At 47.7% G+C, this 19593-nt stretch overlaps 1 protein-coding gene across 3 annotated transcripts in view; it reads left to right on the top strand.

Annotated features, from left to right (window-relative positions):
* Positions 1-19593, top strand: part of LOC120995749 (interferon-induced very large GTPase 1-like) — an 86406-nt gene that overhangs the window by 55092 nt on the left and 11721 nt on the right. For 2 of the 3 annotated variants that reach the window (XM_040425148.1, XM_040425147.1), the window contains exons 5-6: positions 9755-9829; positions 11643-11717. In XM_040425148.1, the coding sequence (XP_040281082.1) occupies positions 9755-9829; positions 11643-11717 (150 nt within the window). The remainder of the gene's footprint in view (positions 1-9754; positions 9830-11642; positions 11718-19593) is intronic. The other variant, XM_040425149.1, reaches the window with a different exon arrangement.

Below are 19593 nucleotides of genomic sequence, written 5' to 3'. Positions count from 1 at the left end.
ATGGCTGGCCACGCCCCCTCAGCATGATTTTTTGACCTATCCATTTGTTCATCGGTGTATGATCTGCACAGTTTGGAATAAACTTCTTCACGATCTACAAGGTGTCGTTTGGATCGAGTCACTGTCAGCCAATTCACCTAAGATTGATGGTTACTGCTATCTCAGCACAACTGTAAGTTACAGAGATCACACTTTCAATGCTTAGATTGGAGAGGCAGAACAGGTACCAAACACGGGGTGTCCACGTAACCCCAATCAGAAGAACTGATTTTCTGAGCCAGGATTTAACATAAGTTTTTGGTATGCGTGGCACCGTCACCTCCTGACCGTTAAAATGGCGTACCTCAATAATCTTTATTGAGCTGTATTTTCGAGTTATGGCCGGAGTAAGATTTTTGGATTTTCCCGGTGACAGCGAGGTGTGGAGAGCAGCTTGCCCCCACCCTCCGGAACTCAACTTCGCGTGCCCCCATCATAAAGTAATAAACCCCTTTGAAGCTGTCCACTATAAAGGCATGTTTAAATCAAGTGTCGTGGATGCCAGTGATTGTTGTCACCTCTGGGTCAGGGGCCAGGGACTAAAAAGTTTATGGAGATGGTTTGGTTTTGGATGTGGGGGAAGAGGGAGAGAAGAGACAGTTATTTGTTTGAATAAAGGGGAGCTCCGAGTTCCCAGAACACAGGTCAAGCACTCATGCTCGGTGTACCAGACCTCCCCCTTTTAGAAGGTGCCTGGGGAGGATGACTCACAGGTCATTCTCCATGTCACCTGTCACTGTTGGTTCAGCAGCCCTAGACAGTCCATCCGCATTCCCATGGTCGCTCCCCTTCTTGTGCTGGATGGTGAAATTGTACTGCTGCAGAGCAAAACTCCATCGCAGCAGTTTTCCGTTGTCGCCGGCTACACGGTTCAGCCAGCTCAAGGGGTTATGGTCAGTGATCACCGTAAAGTTGCGCCCATAGAGGTATGGCTCTAATTGCCTAAGAGACCAAACTATGGCAAGTCACTCCTTCTCAATGGTGGCATATGCCACCTCCCGGGGCAGCAACTTCCGGCTAAGGTACAGAACCAGGTGTTCCTCCCCAGCCAGGTCCACCTGGCTGAGGACAGCTCCTAGGCCATAGGTAGAGGCATCCGTTTGTACCACAAACCTGCGGGTGAAATCAGGGGCCTGAAGAACGGGAGAGTGGGATAGAGCATATTTCAAGGCATTGAAAGACGCCTCGCAGTCAGGGGTCCAAGTGATCAGCTTGGGGAGTTTTTTCTTAGTGAGGTCTGTCAGGGGCTTTGCCAAGGCACTGTAATTCGGCACAAATTTTCGACAATATCCACAAGTACCCAGATAAGACATTACTTACTTTGGTCTGCTGGGTGGGCCAGGTAGTAATGGCTTCCACCTTGCCAGTATCAGGGTTAATGGTGCCTCCACCTACCAGGTGTCCCAGGTAGCGGACTTCAGTCATGCCCACCTGGCACTTTTCAGGTTTGATATTCAGCCCTGTGAAGCGGATTTTCTCGAGAACCTGTGTCAGGTGGGTGAGATGCTCCTCCCACGAGTTGCTGAAGACAGCGATGTCATCGAGATAAACCACAACGCAATGTTCCAACCCCCCCAGCAAGTCATTCACCATTCGGTGAAAGGTGGCTGGGGCATTTTTCATGCCAAAGGGCATCACTAGAAACTCAAAAAGCCCAAATGGGTGATGAAGGCCGACCTCTCACGAGCTTCCGGGGTCAGGGGTATCTGCCAGTACCCTCGACTCAGATCTATGACTGTTATAAACTGGGCTGCTGCCAGTTTGTCTAACAGTTCATAAATCCTGGGCATTGGATAGGCATCAAAGACCGTCACGGCATTTAACTTCCGGTAATCTACACAGAATCGGGTTGTCCAAGCACCTCCCCTACCTCTTGCTTCATATTCTCTAGGACTTCCCGGGTAATCTGGTTGGCCGACTGCCGAATTGGGCGGTGACTGCTGGTACCTTACATGGTGCTCTGCCAAGTGTGTCCTACCTGCTTTCCCAGTAAAAAGATCCTGCTGCACAGAAAGGACTGCTGCACTTTGTTGCTCCCCAGTAAGCTAGGGGTTGATTTGTAAAGCTTGCATAGATCCGCAGCCCTTGCTGGCTGCCAGAAGATCAATCAGGAGATCCTCTTCTCCATTCTCAGGTAGGCTAAACACTGGCAGGGCCCATGTAGCCCTGTCCTGGTGGGCTTTAAGCATATTCACATAGAAGGTTCTTTCACTCTTTCCCCCGTCATCCAAAGCCACTACATATGCCACTTCAATGGCCCTTCCCAGGCTGCCTGGAGTTTATTCTGGAACATGGGAATCAGGGCCCACACCTTCTGCCCAATTTCATAAGCTCATTCTTGGGCATGCCGGTCATACCATCTTGGCCTGGGTCTTGGTAAGATTCTCCTGGACCTGACCAACCAGAGTCTCCATTTTCTCACGGAGGGTTAACACGTAATCCACTAAGGATCCTGCAGTCTTTCCCTGCCTGGCCTCACGAATGTGATCCAGGGGACCATGGACCCGTCTCCCATACAGAAGCTCAAAGGGGGAGAAGTCTGTGGATGCCTGGGGTACCTCCCGGTATGCAAACAACAGGTAACAGAGATAGTGTTCCCAGTCCCGGCCTTGGGTCTCCACAAACATCTTAGGCATCTGCTTTAGGGTTCCGTTAAAGCGTTCACAGAGACCGTTTGTTTGCGGATGGTAGGGGCTGGCAACTATATGCTCCAACTGCATTTTCTTGCACAAGCACTGCATCAAGTTAGACATGAATTGTCCCCCATGATCAGTGAGCATCTCCTGTGGGAACCCTATGCGAGAAAATATACCTAACAGAGCATCTGCCACTTTGTGCGGGTGGAAGACAAAGCAACAGCCTCTGGGTATTGGGAGGCATAGTCTACCACAGTGAGTATAAACCTTTTGCCAGAAGAGCTGGGAATGGCCAAGGGTCCGATGATATCCACTGCCACCCTCTGGAAGGGCTCATCAATGATGGGCAGAGGGATCAGCGGAGCCTTACTTACATCCCCATGTTTTCCGACTCGTTGGCAAGTAACACAGGAACGACAATAGTTGGCAATGTCCGTTCCCATGTTAGGCCAATAGAACCGGCAGGCCAGCCTGGCTTTAGTTTTCTGTACCCCCAAATGCCCAGACCAGAGGACTTCATGAGCTTCTCTGAGTTGCTGAGCCCGATACTTTTGGGGTACAATCAACACCCTCTCAGCAACCTGTGATTGTCACAGCCACTTCTGTGAGAAGGTCTGACAGACGTCCTTTTCTACCTCTTGCATGATGTTCTTTGTTTTGGTTTCACTTTGTCATCTCCTTCTCCCAGGTGTCACCTATTTAGACTAATCCTCTTTCCTTTATATTCCCTCCCATACTGCCTCACTTTGCGGTTTATACTACTTCCTGGATTGAAGTGTTCACTGCTGGAGACTTCTGTTGCAGCTTGTTCAGATAAGTCCTTTCATGTATTGTTTTTCCTTGCTGGCTTGATTCTAGGTGACCCTGACTTCCTCTGTATTAAGGGCAGGTGGTCGTGTCCCCTCACTATTATAGGGTTTTCAGGTGTCACACAGTCTAGGTACGAGGGCATGCAATCGTTTACCTCTGAGACCCTTGTATGTGCTTAGCAGTCAGGGTGAGCTCTTAGGGTTTTATAGGGGTCACTTTTATGCTCCTTAGTTTGGGATCAAGCCAGTCGGATGTTTATCCATAACTTCCAGCTATCTGCAACATCATCCGTGACAGTGATTGGCTGGGGTCAGGGAAAACCGTCTCTCAATATAATTTCCCCTGTTCCCAGTAAACCTTTACCTTGTCAGACTCTCCAGGGGGCCTGGTGGCAGAGGCCCTTAGATCTTTCAAAGTGGCATCTGTAGACAGGGCCTCCTCGAACTCCAAGTACATGGCGGGTGCCTGCCGCACTGCCCAGATAATTTCAGAGAGAGGTTGTGGGGGAGCTGTATCCCCCAGATGCTCCCCCTGGGCAATCGAGTTACCCGCATCCTCCTCAGCAGCATTCTGGGCACTCTTCTGTTGAGTCACAACTGCTATGGAGGGTACGGGGGCGCCCCGGTAAATGGTACCTTTTAACTCAAGTACATCACTATCATCATTCATCTGGGAAGGCCGGCAGGTGTCTGTCCGGTGTTCCCCTCTGTGGAAAAAACATGGTTAGGCAAAACACAATGGTTCACCCCCAGTCCTTGCCCAAAGTCCTCTTCCAAGGGTCCCTGGTCCACTGGAAGGGGGCGTGAGGCACGGTTGTTGGGGGTAGAAGCAGGTTCATACTGGAAAGTCATGCGGCCCAAGTCAGTGCCCAGCAGCACGTTAGCAGGGATGAAGTCTGACAACCCCACTTCTCTCAGGCCGCACCCTGCACCCCAGTCTAGGTACACACAAGCCATGGGGACAGTAGGGCTAACTCACCCAATCCCTGTGATCGGGGGTCCACCAGCTCGGGATGCAGAAGAGTCAGCTGTGCGCTGGTATCCCGCAGCCCCACTGTAACCTTTTCTCAGATTTTAACAGGTTTCAAGTTATCAGCATGGGGATTTGGCTGGGTGGCCACACAATACATGGCAGGGGGTGAACTGGAGGGTTTCCCCAGTGACCCAGATTTCTTCTTGTCCGGGCAGGTGAGGCTGATATGGCAGGTCTTGTTGCACATATAGCAGCGCTGGACATCTGCGTTGCGGGTTTCCCGTCAGAGGGGTGGGTGTTTGCCCCAGCGGCCATTCGGTTTGTGGCAGACAGGGGAGAAAGCTGGACTTGGGGCTCCTCCAGCTAGGACTCAGCTTGCGGTGGTCGGGGACCCTGCTTGTCACATACAGGTCAGCAAGCTCGGCGGTTTCCTCTGCTGTATTGGGCTGTCGCGTTAGGACAAATTGCTTGACCTCAGGGGGGCAGATGGGAAGTAGCTGGTACTGGATGGTGAGGTCAGAAAGACCCTCAAAGGTGGTAATGTCCAGGCCCTTGACCCACTGGTTAAGGGCAGATCTCAGGCCACCCAGGACATCAGTGTAGCTGTCAGTGGGGCCACGCTGCAGAGTCCTGAACATTTTCCGTTACATGTCAGGGGTGAGGTTGTAGCTTTTGATTGTGGCCACTTTGATTTTTGGCATAGTCCCCATCACAGTCCATAGGCAAGTCAGAAAAAACATCCAGTGCCTTCCCTCTCAGCCCTGGAGTGAGATATTTTGCCCACTGGGTGTCGGGGAGCTGATACTGGCGACACACCTTTTCAAAGCTCCTGAAGAATCCATCAACCCCTGACCTCTCATCCATCACGGGGAACTTGTCAAAAGATGGCATTGGTTGATGTACCTCTCTGGTTTCTGTGGGGGCTGGTGATGCAAGACCCTGGTCGAACCGCGCTAATTCCAGCTTCAGTTGGCGCTCAGCTTGGCGCTCTGCAGCTTCCCTCTCAGCTTTGCGCTCGGCAGCTTTCTGGTACTCTAGGATGAGTTGCAAATGAAGTTCAGCATCCGAGTCACCTAGGCAGGCCAGCGCAGCCTGTATGGATGAGGGCAGTCTTTCTGAGGTGGTACTCTGCTAAGAGTTCTCACCGGCAGAAGAGGCAGGCCTTGGGTTTATCTCACAGACCAGCTGGGGAGGACTGCCATCTGGCTCGGTTGTCATGCCTGTCCTCCCTTGATCATCCGCCTGCAGCGCACGTACAAGGAAGTCCTTTGTCCTGTCCGCGCCATCAATCCCTCTGAGCTGACAGAGATTGACTAGCGCTTCCTTCGTCATCCTCTGGTATGAAGTGGCACTTCTCCCAAATAAAAGATAGAAAAGAAAAACAAGAGGGGGTAGGGGAAACTGTCCTGGATGTATATGTTCTGCTTCAAAAACTAAATAAATAACTTCAGCACGGTCAGCTCACCTGTACACTGGCACCGTACTGCCAGCTGTTAGTGGAAGGTTTAATTGCTTAAACCCGGTACTAATGCTTTAAATTAAATCCCACCGGCTGCCACCAATCTGTCACGATCTTGACCGATTCCCCAGGTCGCAGTACCTGATCAGACCTGGATCAGGTACCAGCGGTCAATCGGGACAAGTACTGACACTACACACACTTTCGAATTTGATCACCCTGCTTCCTACAATCTACCAGATTGCACAGGAGATCAAATTGTTGCCGGTTCCTTCTAACAACTACTAAACTTCTGAGATTCGCCTTTTAAAGCAAACAGGTAGCTGAAAATGAGGAACTGTAATTGCCTTAAAAAATATTGCCCGTGCTAGGTTAAATAATTGGTTTTTAATAAAAATTTTAAGATGTAAAAAAACAGAAGCATACAAATATACACAGAACAGTTTTTAAAATAAAAAGGATGAAATAAAACTGACACCTACTTTACTCACACAGAGACTTGCAGCTATCAGGTCCTGAGGCAAGACAGAAAGACACGGATCTTCATTCAATCAGATTGGCCTCAAAATGGGGAACCCGGTACACTCTGCTTTGTCCAATTTATAAGAATTGGTCCAGGCAGTCTGTAAACCCGCCTTTAGGGCGTGACATATAGGTTGGCTGTGACTTTTATGACCGGTCAGTCACGCTGAAATCTGGTCTAAAATGGATTTCTGCCCATAACTCTACACAGGAGAATGCCCACCCGATAACTGTGGGCTCATTTTCCAGCTCTCAGTATTGGGGTCATAGGGGTACCAAACACAGGGTGTCCACATGACCCCAATCAGAAGAACTGATTTTGTGAGCCAGGATTTAACCTAAGTGGGTGGTTTTTGGTATGTGTGGCACCGTCACCTCCTGACCGTTAAAATGGCATACCTCAATAATCTCTACGGTATTGAGCTGTATTTTCGAGTTATGGCCAGAGTAAGATTTTTGGATTTTCCCGGTGACAGCGAGGTGTGGAGAGCAGCTTGCCCCCACCCTCCGGAATGCAACTTAGCGTGCCCCCATCATAAAGTAATAAACCCCTTTGAAGCTGTCCACTATAAAGGCATGTTTATATAAAGTGTTGTGGATGCCAGTGATCGTTGTCACCTCTGGGTCAGGGGCTAAGAAGTTTATGGCGGTGGTCTGGTTTTGGATGTGGGGGAAGAGGGAGAGAAGGGACAGTTATTTGTTTGAATAAAGGGGAGCTCCGAGTCCCCAGAACACAGGTCAAGCACTCATGCTCGGTGTGCCACACTGTGATGCTCAAATTGTGGCTATTACTGCACAATCCAGCCCTGTCTACTACACAATGGATGAAGCTGTGAAGTTCCAATTTCTGGAGCTTCTGCATACAGCTGACTAGCAGGGGTACCAGGACCCCCCCACAGATCTGATATTGATGACCTACCCCAGTGGTGGGCAAACTTTTTTGTCAACTGAGCCAAATATCGCCAAAACCACGATTGAAATTTCTTTCGAGAGCCACATTTTTAAAACCTAAAATATTGCGTCAACATTAACAGTGAGGACTATTAGGGCTCATGCACACGACTGTGTGCCCGCCGTTGCCATATTGCAGGCCGCATACGTCGGGTCCGCAATACACGGGCACTGGCTGTGTGCAGCCCGCATCAAGGACCCATTAACTTCAATGGGTCCAGGATCCGGGATATGAGTGCTACAGAGGTGCTTCTGGCTGTGCCTCCGCACCGCAAAAAAGTAGAGCATGCACTACTTTTTTGCGGTGCGGAGGCACAGCCAGAAGCACCACGGAAGCACACTGTAGCACTCATATCCCGGATCCTGGACCCATTGAAGTGAATGGGTCCATGATGCGGGCTGCACACGGCCGTGTGCAGCCCCCATCATGGACCCATTCACTTCAGCATGCGCTACTTTTTTGCGGTGCGGGCAGTCGGATGCGGATCGCGAACCCCATTCAAGTGAATGGGTCCGCGATCCTCATGCAGCTGCCCCATGGTCTGTGTCCGTGCATTGCGGACCACTATTTGCGGTCCGCAGCACAGGCACGGCGCCCTTACATTCGTGGGTATGAGCCCAGAATGTGTTTTTACATACTTTTATATGTACTTTCTTTTATTTGGATGTTGATTATTATTTCATTTTATCTTTATAATTTTTTACTTTTATTAAACTTGTCTGCAGATGTGGATGTAATGTGGATGACGCACTTATGAGGGATATCTGTGGATGACGCACTTATGGGGGATATCTGTGGATGACGCACTTATGGGGGATATCTGTGGATGACGCACTTATGGGGGATATCTGTGGATGACGCACTTATGGGGGATATCTGTGGATGACACATATATAGCATAAGATGCTATATATGTGTCATCCACAGATATCCCCCATAAGTGCCCTCCACAGATATCCCCCATAAGTGCCCTCCACAGATATCCCCCATAAGTGCCCTCCACAGATATCCCCCATAAGTGCCCTCCACAGATATCCCCCATAAGTGCGTCATCCACAGATATCCCCATAAGTGCGTCATCCACAGATATCCCCCATAAGTGCGTCATCCACAGATATCCCCCATAAGTGCCCTCCACAGATATCCCCCATAAGTGCCCTCCACAGATATCCACCATAAGTGCCCTCCACAGATATCCCCCATAAGTGCCTTCCAGTAAGTAAAGTAATGTATTAGTGGGGGGAAGGGAGGATCAGGGACACTTGCGGCGAGGCCGGTGCAGTGCCCGGTGCTGTGCACACCATGGGGGCAGCTCCTACCTTTCTGCTGCAGGACATTTCGCTCCTCCTGAGTGGCGGCCTCTTCACCATTCGTCACATGCCCGGCAGTGGGCAGCCGAACTAGAGCGCCGCTGCCCGCCCTTCTGCTGCTGTGCGCAGCGTGACATCTCTCCCTCCGTCATGCGCCTCCTGCCCCGCCTGCCTACTTTATTCATAAAGTGGAAGGAGCAGATGGGGCAGGAGGCGCATGACGGACATTTTGCAAGCAGCTTGAGCGGCGCGATATGGCTGCGCGGCCGCCCACCCGCCAGCCCGCACCGAAGAGCCGCATTGAAGGATCTAAAGAGCCGCTTGTGGCTCGCGAGCCGCACTTTGCCGACCACTGACCTACCCTAAGGATAGGCCATCCAATATAAATGTCCCAAAAAATGCCTTTAAAGCTGATATCCCATGACATATTTTATAACCCATCAATTAGAATTCATGTAAAAGGGAGTCTAGATGAAGGGTCCTTTTTGTTTTCACCATTTCCAGTTGAGGAGGGAGAGCACGTGCTTGTCCTGTTCTTCAGCTGAGAATGGGGAGAAAAGGACCCCTAACTATCAGTAGGTGTAGTAGAGGTTGTACACCCACTTGACTTTCATAATTATAACCTGATGGGTTAGGGGTTGTCATATAAAATTATAGCACTGAATAAAGCTCTAAGTAGGGATAGTCATTGATGTGAATATACTTAAATATAAATAATATTAGTAACCAAAAGGTAGTGGAGAGATCTAAGAAAGAAAATGAAACCTGATTAAATCGATGGTCTAATAGCAGTGAATTATTTAGCATAATTCCTTCACCTCTTTCCAGTAGAAGCCCCCTAACCAGTTACCCCATCAAAAGGTAAGTAAAAGATATATACATATTCAACAGTATGTGCACACTATATGGTCACAAATCTCATATGATAGGAAAAGAAGGTCTATAAACCCAGTAATCTGGACTTTTTATTTATGGTTTTGACCTTCTTTCTTGAGCTCTATTTTGTTTTTTGTGTTTTTTATAATATACAGATTCATATGTTTCTTGTTTTCAGAGGAGAAAAATGTCCCTGAGCAAGAGGTGCAGAAAAGTCACATTGAGGATCCAAAGAAAGGAAATGCTGACAAAGGTAAGTTATCACTTAATGTACAGAGGAGCATGTAATGCACCTTCATATGATCACATACTTGCCTGTCCATACTGCCTCACTGAGCGCACTCTCTGATCTGCAGTGTCACCAGCATTTGGTTACCAGGACAACCAGGCCGAGCTGCAGGGCGGTCTGGTCTAATGATCTGCAGGGATGTCAGGCCAATCAGGATAAACTCTGGCGTCCTGTGCGCACTGGCGTCACCTTTGGGTGGCACATCTGACCAATCAGCATCCAGGCTGACATCCAATGTTTGTTTAAACAGGCAAGCTGCTGGTCAGTTACCTGTGATTAGTCTATACCCCTCACTAGCATTTTCTGTATTTTGTGGATTTCTGGACCTTACACCTGGTTTTTGTCTCTGACTATGCCTTTGCCTGCCGATAAGTGTTTTGACGTGATATCCTGGTATTGATCCTGCAAGGTATTGACTCTGTGTTTCTGGTACTGACATTACTCTCTGCATTTTTTCTGCATTGCTGTGTGTTGGTTTTTATCTGCACGGGATTAAATAAAGCCTCAAGTATTTTTCAGTGAAGCTGGACCGTCTTTCTTCTTATTGGAATCTGCTGTGCGCCTAAGGTTCAGGGCGAGGTCCGGGCTCCTGGCTTCCTGTGGATGAGCGCGACATCTTCCAGTGTTGCTCCTGACATTACTCTCTGGTCTGGATTATGGCTGGTTATTGGTTCACTTTTAGATACTGACTCTATTCCTGTTTCCTATTCTGGTTTTTGGCCTGCCTTACTTTTCTTTGTTCATTATTCTGCCCCATGCACTTAGCAGTGGAGGGAACGCTCCTCAGTTGGGGGCCACTGCTTGGGGGACAGTGGTGGGTTGGAGACTAGAGGATGCACTGATCCTTAACTGGATGTGACACATATACATTAAGCATAAAAAGTAATACAGATAAGAAGATCCTTAAAGGGCATATACAAAATAATTTCGGACCGCTCCTGCTGTAGCTTAACATTAAAAGTCGTCATATACTATCCCTTCCTCTGGCACCATTCTCTGTGGTGCTCCTCCAGTACTCCTTACTGTTTGTTTACAAAGAGCAGCGATGACATGCGAGCATACTGTACATGACCGCTGCAACCAGCAACTGTCCTCAGACTTCTACAGCTGAGGAGAGTGATTGGCTGCAGCAGTCAGGTGCTGCCTCCCTGTACATCACTGTGCACTTCAGTGTTGATGAGTACATAGCGATCTGCAGAGATGCGGCACCTGAACTAAACAAACTGTGGCAAGGAGTACTGGAGTAGCTCTTCAGAGTATGGTACTGTAGTAATGGTTGAGTATAGGACATTTTAATTTTAATTTTAGGCTGATGTAAAAGTTGTCCAAGATTTTTAATGATCTCAGAAAACCTCTTTAAGAACTTTCTACAACACACATCTTTTATATGAAAAATCACCATAAAAGGAGATGTGCTGCTGACAATATGAAACTGTATGGGGATGAAAGATCATACAAATTATTGCTTTAGACCAAAAAAGCTCAGATCAGCATTTTATATTGTTGGTGCTTGTTAAGGTGAAGACTTCTGCTAGCGATAATAGGCCCATAAACGTCCGCACAAGTTAAAAAATGTATTACAACTTAGGTTACAACTTATTATAGGATGTTATGGACTCCTCCCTCAGGCAGTTACATACAGGTGGAGCCAAATCCATGACTGGCATTTAATCCTTTTATTAAAACTGAAGATTTCAGCAAAAATTATTGCGGTATTACTGGATCCTTTTAATGTGTTATAATCTTAACACTTTTCTACCTTTCGTTGCAAACTTAGATGATGTGACCACTTCTAGTCATGAAGAAATACATTTACCAGAAGAAAATGTCAAGAAAAAATCCACTGAAAAAGGTATAACATAGTAACATAATAACATAGTTTGTAAGGCTGAAAAAAGCCTTACAACCTGTTATCCTGCAAGTTGATCCAGAGGAAGGCAATAAAGCCAATTTTCCTCATTTAAGGGGACTCCAATCAGGCAATCAGAATAAGTCCCTGGATCAACGACCTATCCAGAAATCTAATAACTATAACCTGTCATATTACTACTTGTGGTCATGGCTACGGCCAAGAGGTATCCGAAGAACCCGAGGGAGAGAAACAACGGGAACAACCTGACCCAGCTAGGCGTGTCTTAGCTGACCTGACTAAATGGCTTGTTGTGTGCCCTAAGCCATGATCGTGGGTAGGCCTATAAGTGGGCATACCCTGTGGAAATGAGAAGATAAGGGAGGGAGGGTGGGGCACCTGAAAAAACACGCCTGGAAGTGAGGGTGTGGCTCGTATATGAAGGGCCTCCACCCCTCCCACAAATGCAGGCTGACTAATCAGCCTTACCAACTTGTGGTCATGGCTACGGCCAAGAGGTATCCGAAGAACCCGAGGGAGAGAAACAACGGGAACAACCTGACCCAGCTAGGCGTGTCTTAGCTGACCTGACTAAATGGCTTGTTGTGTGCCCTAAGCCATGATCGTGGGTAGGCCTATAAGTGGGCAAAAACCAAGCCAAGTAGGGTAGAAAAGGAATTCGAATGGCATGTGCAAACTAATCCCCAAGCCAACTGCAAGGCGTCAGGGATCTCGAGCGAAAATTCGGGGTATTTGAGGCAAGACCAGTAGGAGACCTACAACCCATCTTGTGGATGACAAGGCCAGAGACATGACGCTCAATATTGCGGATACTGCTCCAAAGCGGAATGGAGGACCGGGAATACGTTGTGAAATGGATCATAAAAACCAACTGAAACTAGTAAAGTTTGGTTCTAGTGAGAGTACTGGCAATGCCCTAGCCTCAGATCGTGGGACCGCAACCTAACTGCCTAGACTATGCAGGAATGAGGGCCAAAAAGAACCATGTAGATAGGAAGAGAGTCCTTGAATAGTTCCCCAGACAACAGCTAACTGCTAGCCGTGGTCCGCGCGTTGTTCTGTGAGCCCCTGAGAATTGTTTTAACGCTTGAGACGTGAAGACCGACCTACTATCTGAATCTTCTACCGTGAGGAAATGCTGGACTTTGTCCAAAATCCCATTCAACGTGGTTGTAGGGAGTCTGAGGTTAGTGCGGCAAGAAGCTACGAAGCCATAATATACAAGATTCTGTCTATGCCCTCCCATGAGTGAGGGAATGCAATGCAATGAAGTTACCGGCGAAAATGAATTCCTGGTCGTGGTAAAAAGGCAAAGACTTTGCGCAGGGACCTGGTTGACAAGATATGATCGACTACGATCAGAGACTGAAATGTTAGAGGGAATTGCCCTACTTGTCCTTCCTCTGGCAGGACCTGAACGAAAGCATGAACAATTAAAGAAAGATGAAATATCTGCGCAAGACATGACAATGATGCTGTAGGGAGAACCGGACCAGTTTGCGGTCAAAACATAAAGTGAGCAATCAACATGGATTATTAGGAAATTAGGGAAGCAGGTATGTATGCGATACATAGGGGCCAAATCAGCCCAGATGCACAGATGGACAACCAACCAGGCAATCAGCCCAGCAGGACTGAAAACAGTCATCGGGCCCCCGAAGCCATGGGGCCAAAGCTGTCATCGGGCCCCCGAAGCCATGGGGCCGAAGCTGTCATCGGGCCCCCGAAGCCATGGGGCCGAAGCTGTCATCGGGCCCCCGAAGCCATGGGGCCGAAGCGGTCATCGGGCCCCCGAAGCCATGGGGCCGAAGCGGTCATCGGGCCCCCGAAGCCATGGGGCCGAAGCGGTCATCGGGCCCCCGAAGCCATGGGGCCGAAGCGGTCATCGGGCCCCCGAAGCCATGGGGCCGAAGCTGTCATCGGGCCCCCGAAGCCATGGGGCCGAAGCGGTCATCGGGCCCCCGAAGCCATGGGGCCGAAGCAGTCATCAGGCCCCCGAAGCCATGGGGCCGAAGCGGTCATCGGGCCCCTGAAGCCATGGGGCCGAAGCGGTCATCGGGCCCCCGAAGCCATGGGGCCGAAGCGGTCATCGGGCCCGCGAAGCCATGGGGCCGAAGCGGTCATCGGGCCCCCGAAGCCATGGGGCCGAAGCGGTCATCGGGCCCCTGAAGCCATGGGGCCGAAGCGATCATCGGGCCCCCGAAGCCATGGGGCCGAAGCGGTCATCGGGCCCCCGAAGCCATGGGGCCGAAGCGGTCATCGGGCCCCCGAAGCCATGGGGCCGAGTTATTATTAATATATATTTTTTTTTTATAATTATGACTATAAAAACTGACCTGAATAAGGTGCAGGTGAAATTAAACCATGAGCCTGACCGATGTGGCAGGCGATACCTAAGATAAACTACGTGGCCTGAATAACATGCAAGGCGAAATATCGTTAGGAACAAGACCTGACCGACGTGGAAGGTGACCCCAATAGGAGTTCAACTGCATGACCTGAAAAGACGAAGGGAAACGTGACAGAAAATGGAGATAACGGGCATAAACTAAAATTAAACCTGAATAACATAAGCTGGCAAGCAGGTAAAGATATGAGTCATTCAAAAGCATAGCTTCACAGGTGGACAGACAACCATTGGTCGGACCCCTGAAGCCATGGGGCCGAAGCAACCACCAGGGGCCCATGGGGCCGGGCAGCCGGCTGGGGAAAAGATTGGGGCTTAACCCAATGGGTTTAGTAATCAACCGGGACTCGATAACCTAGAAAGACAAAGACATGGGGTAAAGCTTCTTAATGAAATGAGGCTGAAATGAACCGCAAGTACTAATCTGTAAAATATAAATGAACAAAAGAAAACTTCTGAAAGGTGTGCCATGGAAAATAGTATCAGATGGCCGTATGACCTACCAATGTCGATGACAATTGTGAAATCCTCTAAGCCAAGAGCCATGCGTGAGAGACCCTTATGGCGGGAGCCTTATGGAGGGAGCCATGCGTGAGAGACCCTTATGGCGGGAGCCATGCGCGAGAGACCCTTATGGCGGGAGCCATGCGCGAGAGACCCTTATGGCGGCAGCCATGCGCGAGAGACCCTTATGGCGGCAGCCATGCGTGAGAGACCCTTATGGCGGGAGCCATGCGTGAGAGACCCTTATGGCGGGAGCCATGCGTGAGAGACCCTTATGGCGGGATCCATGCGTGAGAGACCCTTATGGCGGGAGCCATGCGTGAGAGACCCTTATGGCGGGAGCCATGCGTGAGAGACCCTTATGGCGGGAGCCATGCGTGAGAGACCCTTATGGCGGGAGCCATGCGTGAGAGACCCTTATGGCGGGAGCCATGCGTGAGAGCCTCTTATGGCGGGAGCCATGCGTGAGAGCCTCTTATGGCGGGAGCCATGCGTGAGAGCCTCTTATAGCGGAACAAGTATCAGATGACCGTGCACTACAAATGACGATGCCAGTCGTGAGGTCCTATAAGCAAAGAGCCACTCGTGCGAGCCTCTTATGATAATTTTATTTTATTTTTTATTATTTTTTTTTAATAAACCACTTATGCAGCACCAGAATGCCTTGGGGACTCGCATAACCATGACCCCCTCCAACAGAAAACCTGGAACACAAACCAGCCTACAACCATGTCGTACCCCTAACAAAAAAAGCGGTCATGGGGCCCCCGGAGCCATGAGGCCGGTTCAGTCATAGGGCCCCCGAAGACAGAGGGATGACGTTGCGGTGACGATAAGTAATTAAAACGTAAGCCGGACCTGATGGCATAGAAGCGACTTGAATGATTGGATTGGCTAGAAGGTGGCCTAAGGAAGATGACTGCCAACAGGCGTTAAAAATATAGACATTAGATTGACTTCCTGCTACATTTCCCAATCCCTAATTATATGTAACCCTACTACATTGTACCCAAGAGATGTTTTATTTTCATGTGATAACTTCTTTTGATTTTTCTATCATTATTGTCATGGTGTTTTCTTTTTATATGCAAAACTCAATAAATACCTTTTGAAACATAAAAATATAGACATTAGTAATCCGAAGCACGTGCATACATAAAACACTAACCACCGCGAACCATAAACGTAAACATGAAATTGAAACAGAGATGGGAGAAAAAACAAGAGCCTGAGGCATTGCAAGTTCGCTAAGAGAAGTCTCTTATCGTGACAAACAAATAAACAGCTGTGAAAACATAGCAGGAAACTTACTGGCCCACTGACCTCTGCTGAGGAGCTGTTTGGTGAACTGGGGCAGGAGACCAATCTGAGTGAATACGAACCAAAAGTAAAAGGAGACTGCCCCGGTGAGATTGAGCAAAACCATGACGTAGCAATGAACAGGAGAATGTAGCTTTGAGTGGGAGCAGAGTACAACACATGATGTAACAATAAATGGGTGAATGCAGCTTTGGATGTGAGTGGTACCTAAAAAACATGGTATGGGCGCAGCTCTGAGTATGGGTAGCGCATGAAAAGCATGGCAGACGTATAAATGCAACCTGAAAGTGAGCAGAGTATTGACGTGATGCGAAACCAGACACGTGGACGCAGCTCTAGTAGTGAAAGGAGTATAGGACAAGATGTGAAAGCAGACATGCGGACGCAGCTTTGGATGTGAACAGAATATTAACTTGATGTGACAGCAGACATGGAAAGCGGCTTTGGTGAGTGGGGTATACGACCTGGTGTAGCAGTAGAAGTGTGAACACAACATTGGGTATAAGCAAAGCATGAAATTTGGTATAAACGCAGCTCTGGTTGTGAGTGGAGCAAGGTGGGAACACCAGGGTGGTGCATCCAGAGCATGAAAACGGAGTAACAGTAGCAGCTATGGCTGTGAGCCGAGTATACAACATGTGATAACAGGCGTGTAATACGGATCCGGCTGTCGGCTGGGGACGGAATGAGATGTAACAGCCAACAGGTGACCGCAGCTTGAATGTGAGACCAATCTGAGTGAATACGAACCCAGAGTAGAAAAGTGCAGGACAGTAAGGACGTGCGGATGCAGCATAAGACATGAAATAAAAGCCGAAAGTGTAAATGCCGCTCAGGATAACAGCAGAGCATGAAAGTGCGGCAGGGTTTTTAAGTACATGGAGCAGTGAAATACATGAAGTCTAAAGATGGTGGTAGCGGGGCAGACACATGGCAAGGAACAGCTACAGCTACAGCAAGAGGCCTAAACAATAAACGCTGCGTCCGATTTCCAAACATGACGTCACGTGCAGCCCGGGTAACTATTTCTTTACAGCAAACCGGCTGAAGTAACTTTTCATACGAGACGAACGAAGCAAAGTGAATCTTGTAAGATTTATAGGAACTAACTCCTATTACCAACAAACAAAGTTGAAAAGAAAATAGAAGTATTTAGGCCCAACGAACAAACCTGAGGTAGCAGATTCTGAGGCAAAGCCTCCCGTTCGCTAGCAAAATCGGTTCTGACCGGCCAGGAGAGACGGCCCCGGCCCAACCTACTTACATTGTATGGCGCTTGCATACTACGGTAGCAGAGAGCAAAACAACAAGCTCTATTCTGGCTCCATGCTGCAAAGAAAGACTCCTACCACCAGAGAAGCTAGTTTGCTAATGACACCCAGCGGCAGCTGTGCACCTGAAAACACACGCCTGGAAGTGAGGGTGTGGCTCGTATATGAAGGGCCTCCGCCCCTCCCACAAATGCAGGCTGACTAATCAGCCTTACCAACTTGTGATGAGCGAATCGACTTCGGATACAACATCCGAAGTCGATTTGCATAAAACTTCATTCTTATACTGTACGGAGCAGGAGCTCCGTACAGTATTAAAATGTATTGGCTCCGATGAGCCAAAGTTATTGCTTCGCGAAGTCTCGCGAGACTTCGCAATAACTTCATAAATTAATTTGTACTGTAAAAAAACATTTCCCGAACTCTAGAAGTGGTACCTTGGAACCGAATCAGAGTTTGGGAAATGTTTTTTTACAATACAAATTTAATTTATGAAGTTATTGCGTGATGTCTCGCAAGACTTCGCAAAGCTATAACTTCGGCTCATCAGAGCCAATACATTTTAATACTGTACAGAGTTTTATGCGAATCGACTTCGGATCTTTCATCCGAAGTCGATTCGCTCATCCCTAATTATTACACTCTCGAAATACATCCAGGCCTCTCTTGAACTCTTTTAGTCAATTCACCATCACCACCTCCTCAGGCCTTTTGATGGAACCCATTATCTTATTGGCCTTGGCAGCACTAGTTTCTACAGTTTAGTTTGCTGTCCACTTAAACTCCTAAGTCTTTTTCCATGTCAGTGTTACTCAGTATTTTACCATTTAGTATGTACTCTTGACTTGCATTATTCCTTCCCATGTGCATAACCTTACATTTGTCAGCATTAAACCTCATCTGCCACTTCTCTGCCCAAGTCTCCATTCTATCCAGATCCATCTGCAGCAGTATACTGTCCACTTTTGTATTAATTACTTTAAACAGTTTAGTGTCATAATGTAAAACAGAAATTTATTAAATATATTGAAGACAATAGTTCCCAATACTGACCCCTGTGGTACCCCACTGGTGACGATGACCCAATCTGAGTGTGTACCGTTAATAACCACATTCTGTTTTCTATTACTGAGCCAGTTACATACCCACATACAGACATTTTATCCCAGTCCAAGCATTCTCATTTTATATACTAACCTTTTATGTGGTACAGCATCAAATGCTTTGGAGAAGTCAAGATATATGACATCCATTGATTAGCTGCCGTCAAGTCTAGAACTTACCTCCTCATAGAAACTGATTAAATTAGTTAGACATGACTGATCCCTTGTGAAACCATGCTAATACAGTGTTATACGCTTATTTTTATTGAGATACTCCAGAATAGCATCACTTAGAAAACCATCAAACAGTTTATCCATGACAGATGTTAAACTTACCGGCCTATAGTTTCCGGGATCTGTTTTTGGACCCTTTTTGAATATTAGCACCACATTTGCTATGCGTCAATCTTGTGGAACACTCCCTGTCAGTATAGAGTCCTTAAATATCAGAAATAAGGTTCTGGCTATGACATTACTTAATTCTCTTAGGATACGGTGGTGTATGCCATCTGGTCCCAGCAATTTGTCTATTTTAATCTTTTTAAGACGCCGCTGCACTTCTTCCTGGGTCAGACAGGGTGCTTTTAATGGGGAGTTTTTACTTTGACATTCTGCATTTCATCTGACGGTTTATTTTCTAAAGTGAATATAGTGGAGAAAAAAGGATTTAAAAGATTTTTGCCTTCTCATATATACTGGTTCTATATTACTTTAGCAATGAATTACCATATTTTTTCTGACTATTAGATTTAGACAACAAAAAATGAAAAAAAAAACACCTTTCCTGGTGGTTTAATTAAGTGGAGGGGTCAAGATCACTAACTTTGAGGTCTAGCGTAGAGGGAGTTATTAGTTTTGGTCAGCTCCCCTGAACTTTAGTGTGTCATCTGCTGACCATTGTAACAAACAGCATTGTGGTCATGTCATTAAATGTGCCTATCCAAGAGAATGTCTTCTGTAGTTCCTCAGAGGTGCTTGTTCTGCTAGATTTTTTTTATTTTTGTGGGTTTTTTTCTTATTCTCCATGGGCATGACATTATACAAAAACGCACACAGCTCTACATCATGCACATTGTACACACACAGAACTGAATTACGCTCATTATACTCACTGACAGCAGTGCAATACGCACATTGGGGAAATTTATCAACACCGGCATATTGTACGCCAGCCTTGATTCCCCACACATGCTGCTAGAAAAGATAGGCTAAATATATGCAGATGCCCTCGCCTCTCATATATTTATTTGGCC

Source organism: Bufo bufo, chromosome 3 (assembly GCF_905171765.1).
Source record: "Bufo bufo chromosome 3, aBufBuf1.1, whole genome shotgun sequence".
Classification (NCBI taxonomy): domain Eukaryota; kingdom Metazoa; phylum Chordata; class Amphibia; order Anura; family Bufonidae; genus Bufo; species Bufo bufo.
Note: the sequence above shows the minus strand (reverse complement) of the source record. Positions and strands in the feature narration are given on the sequence as shown.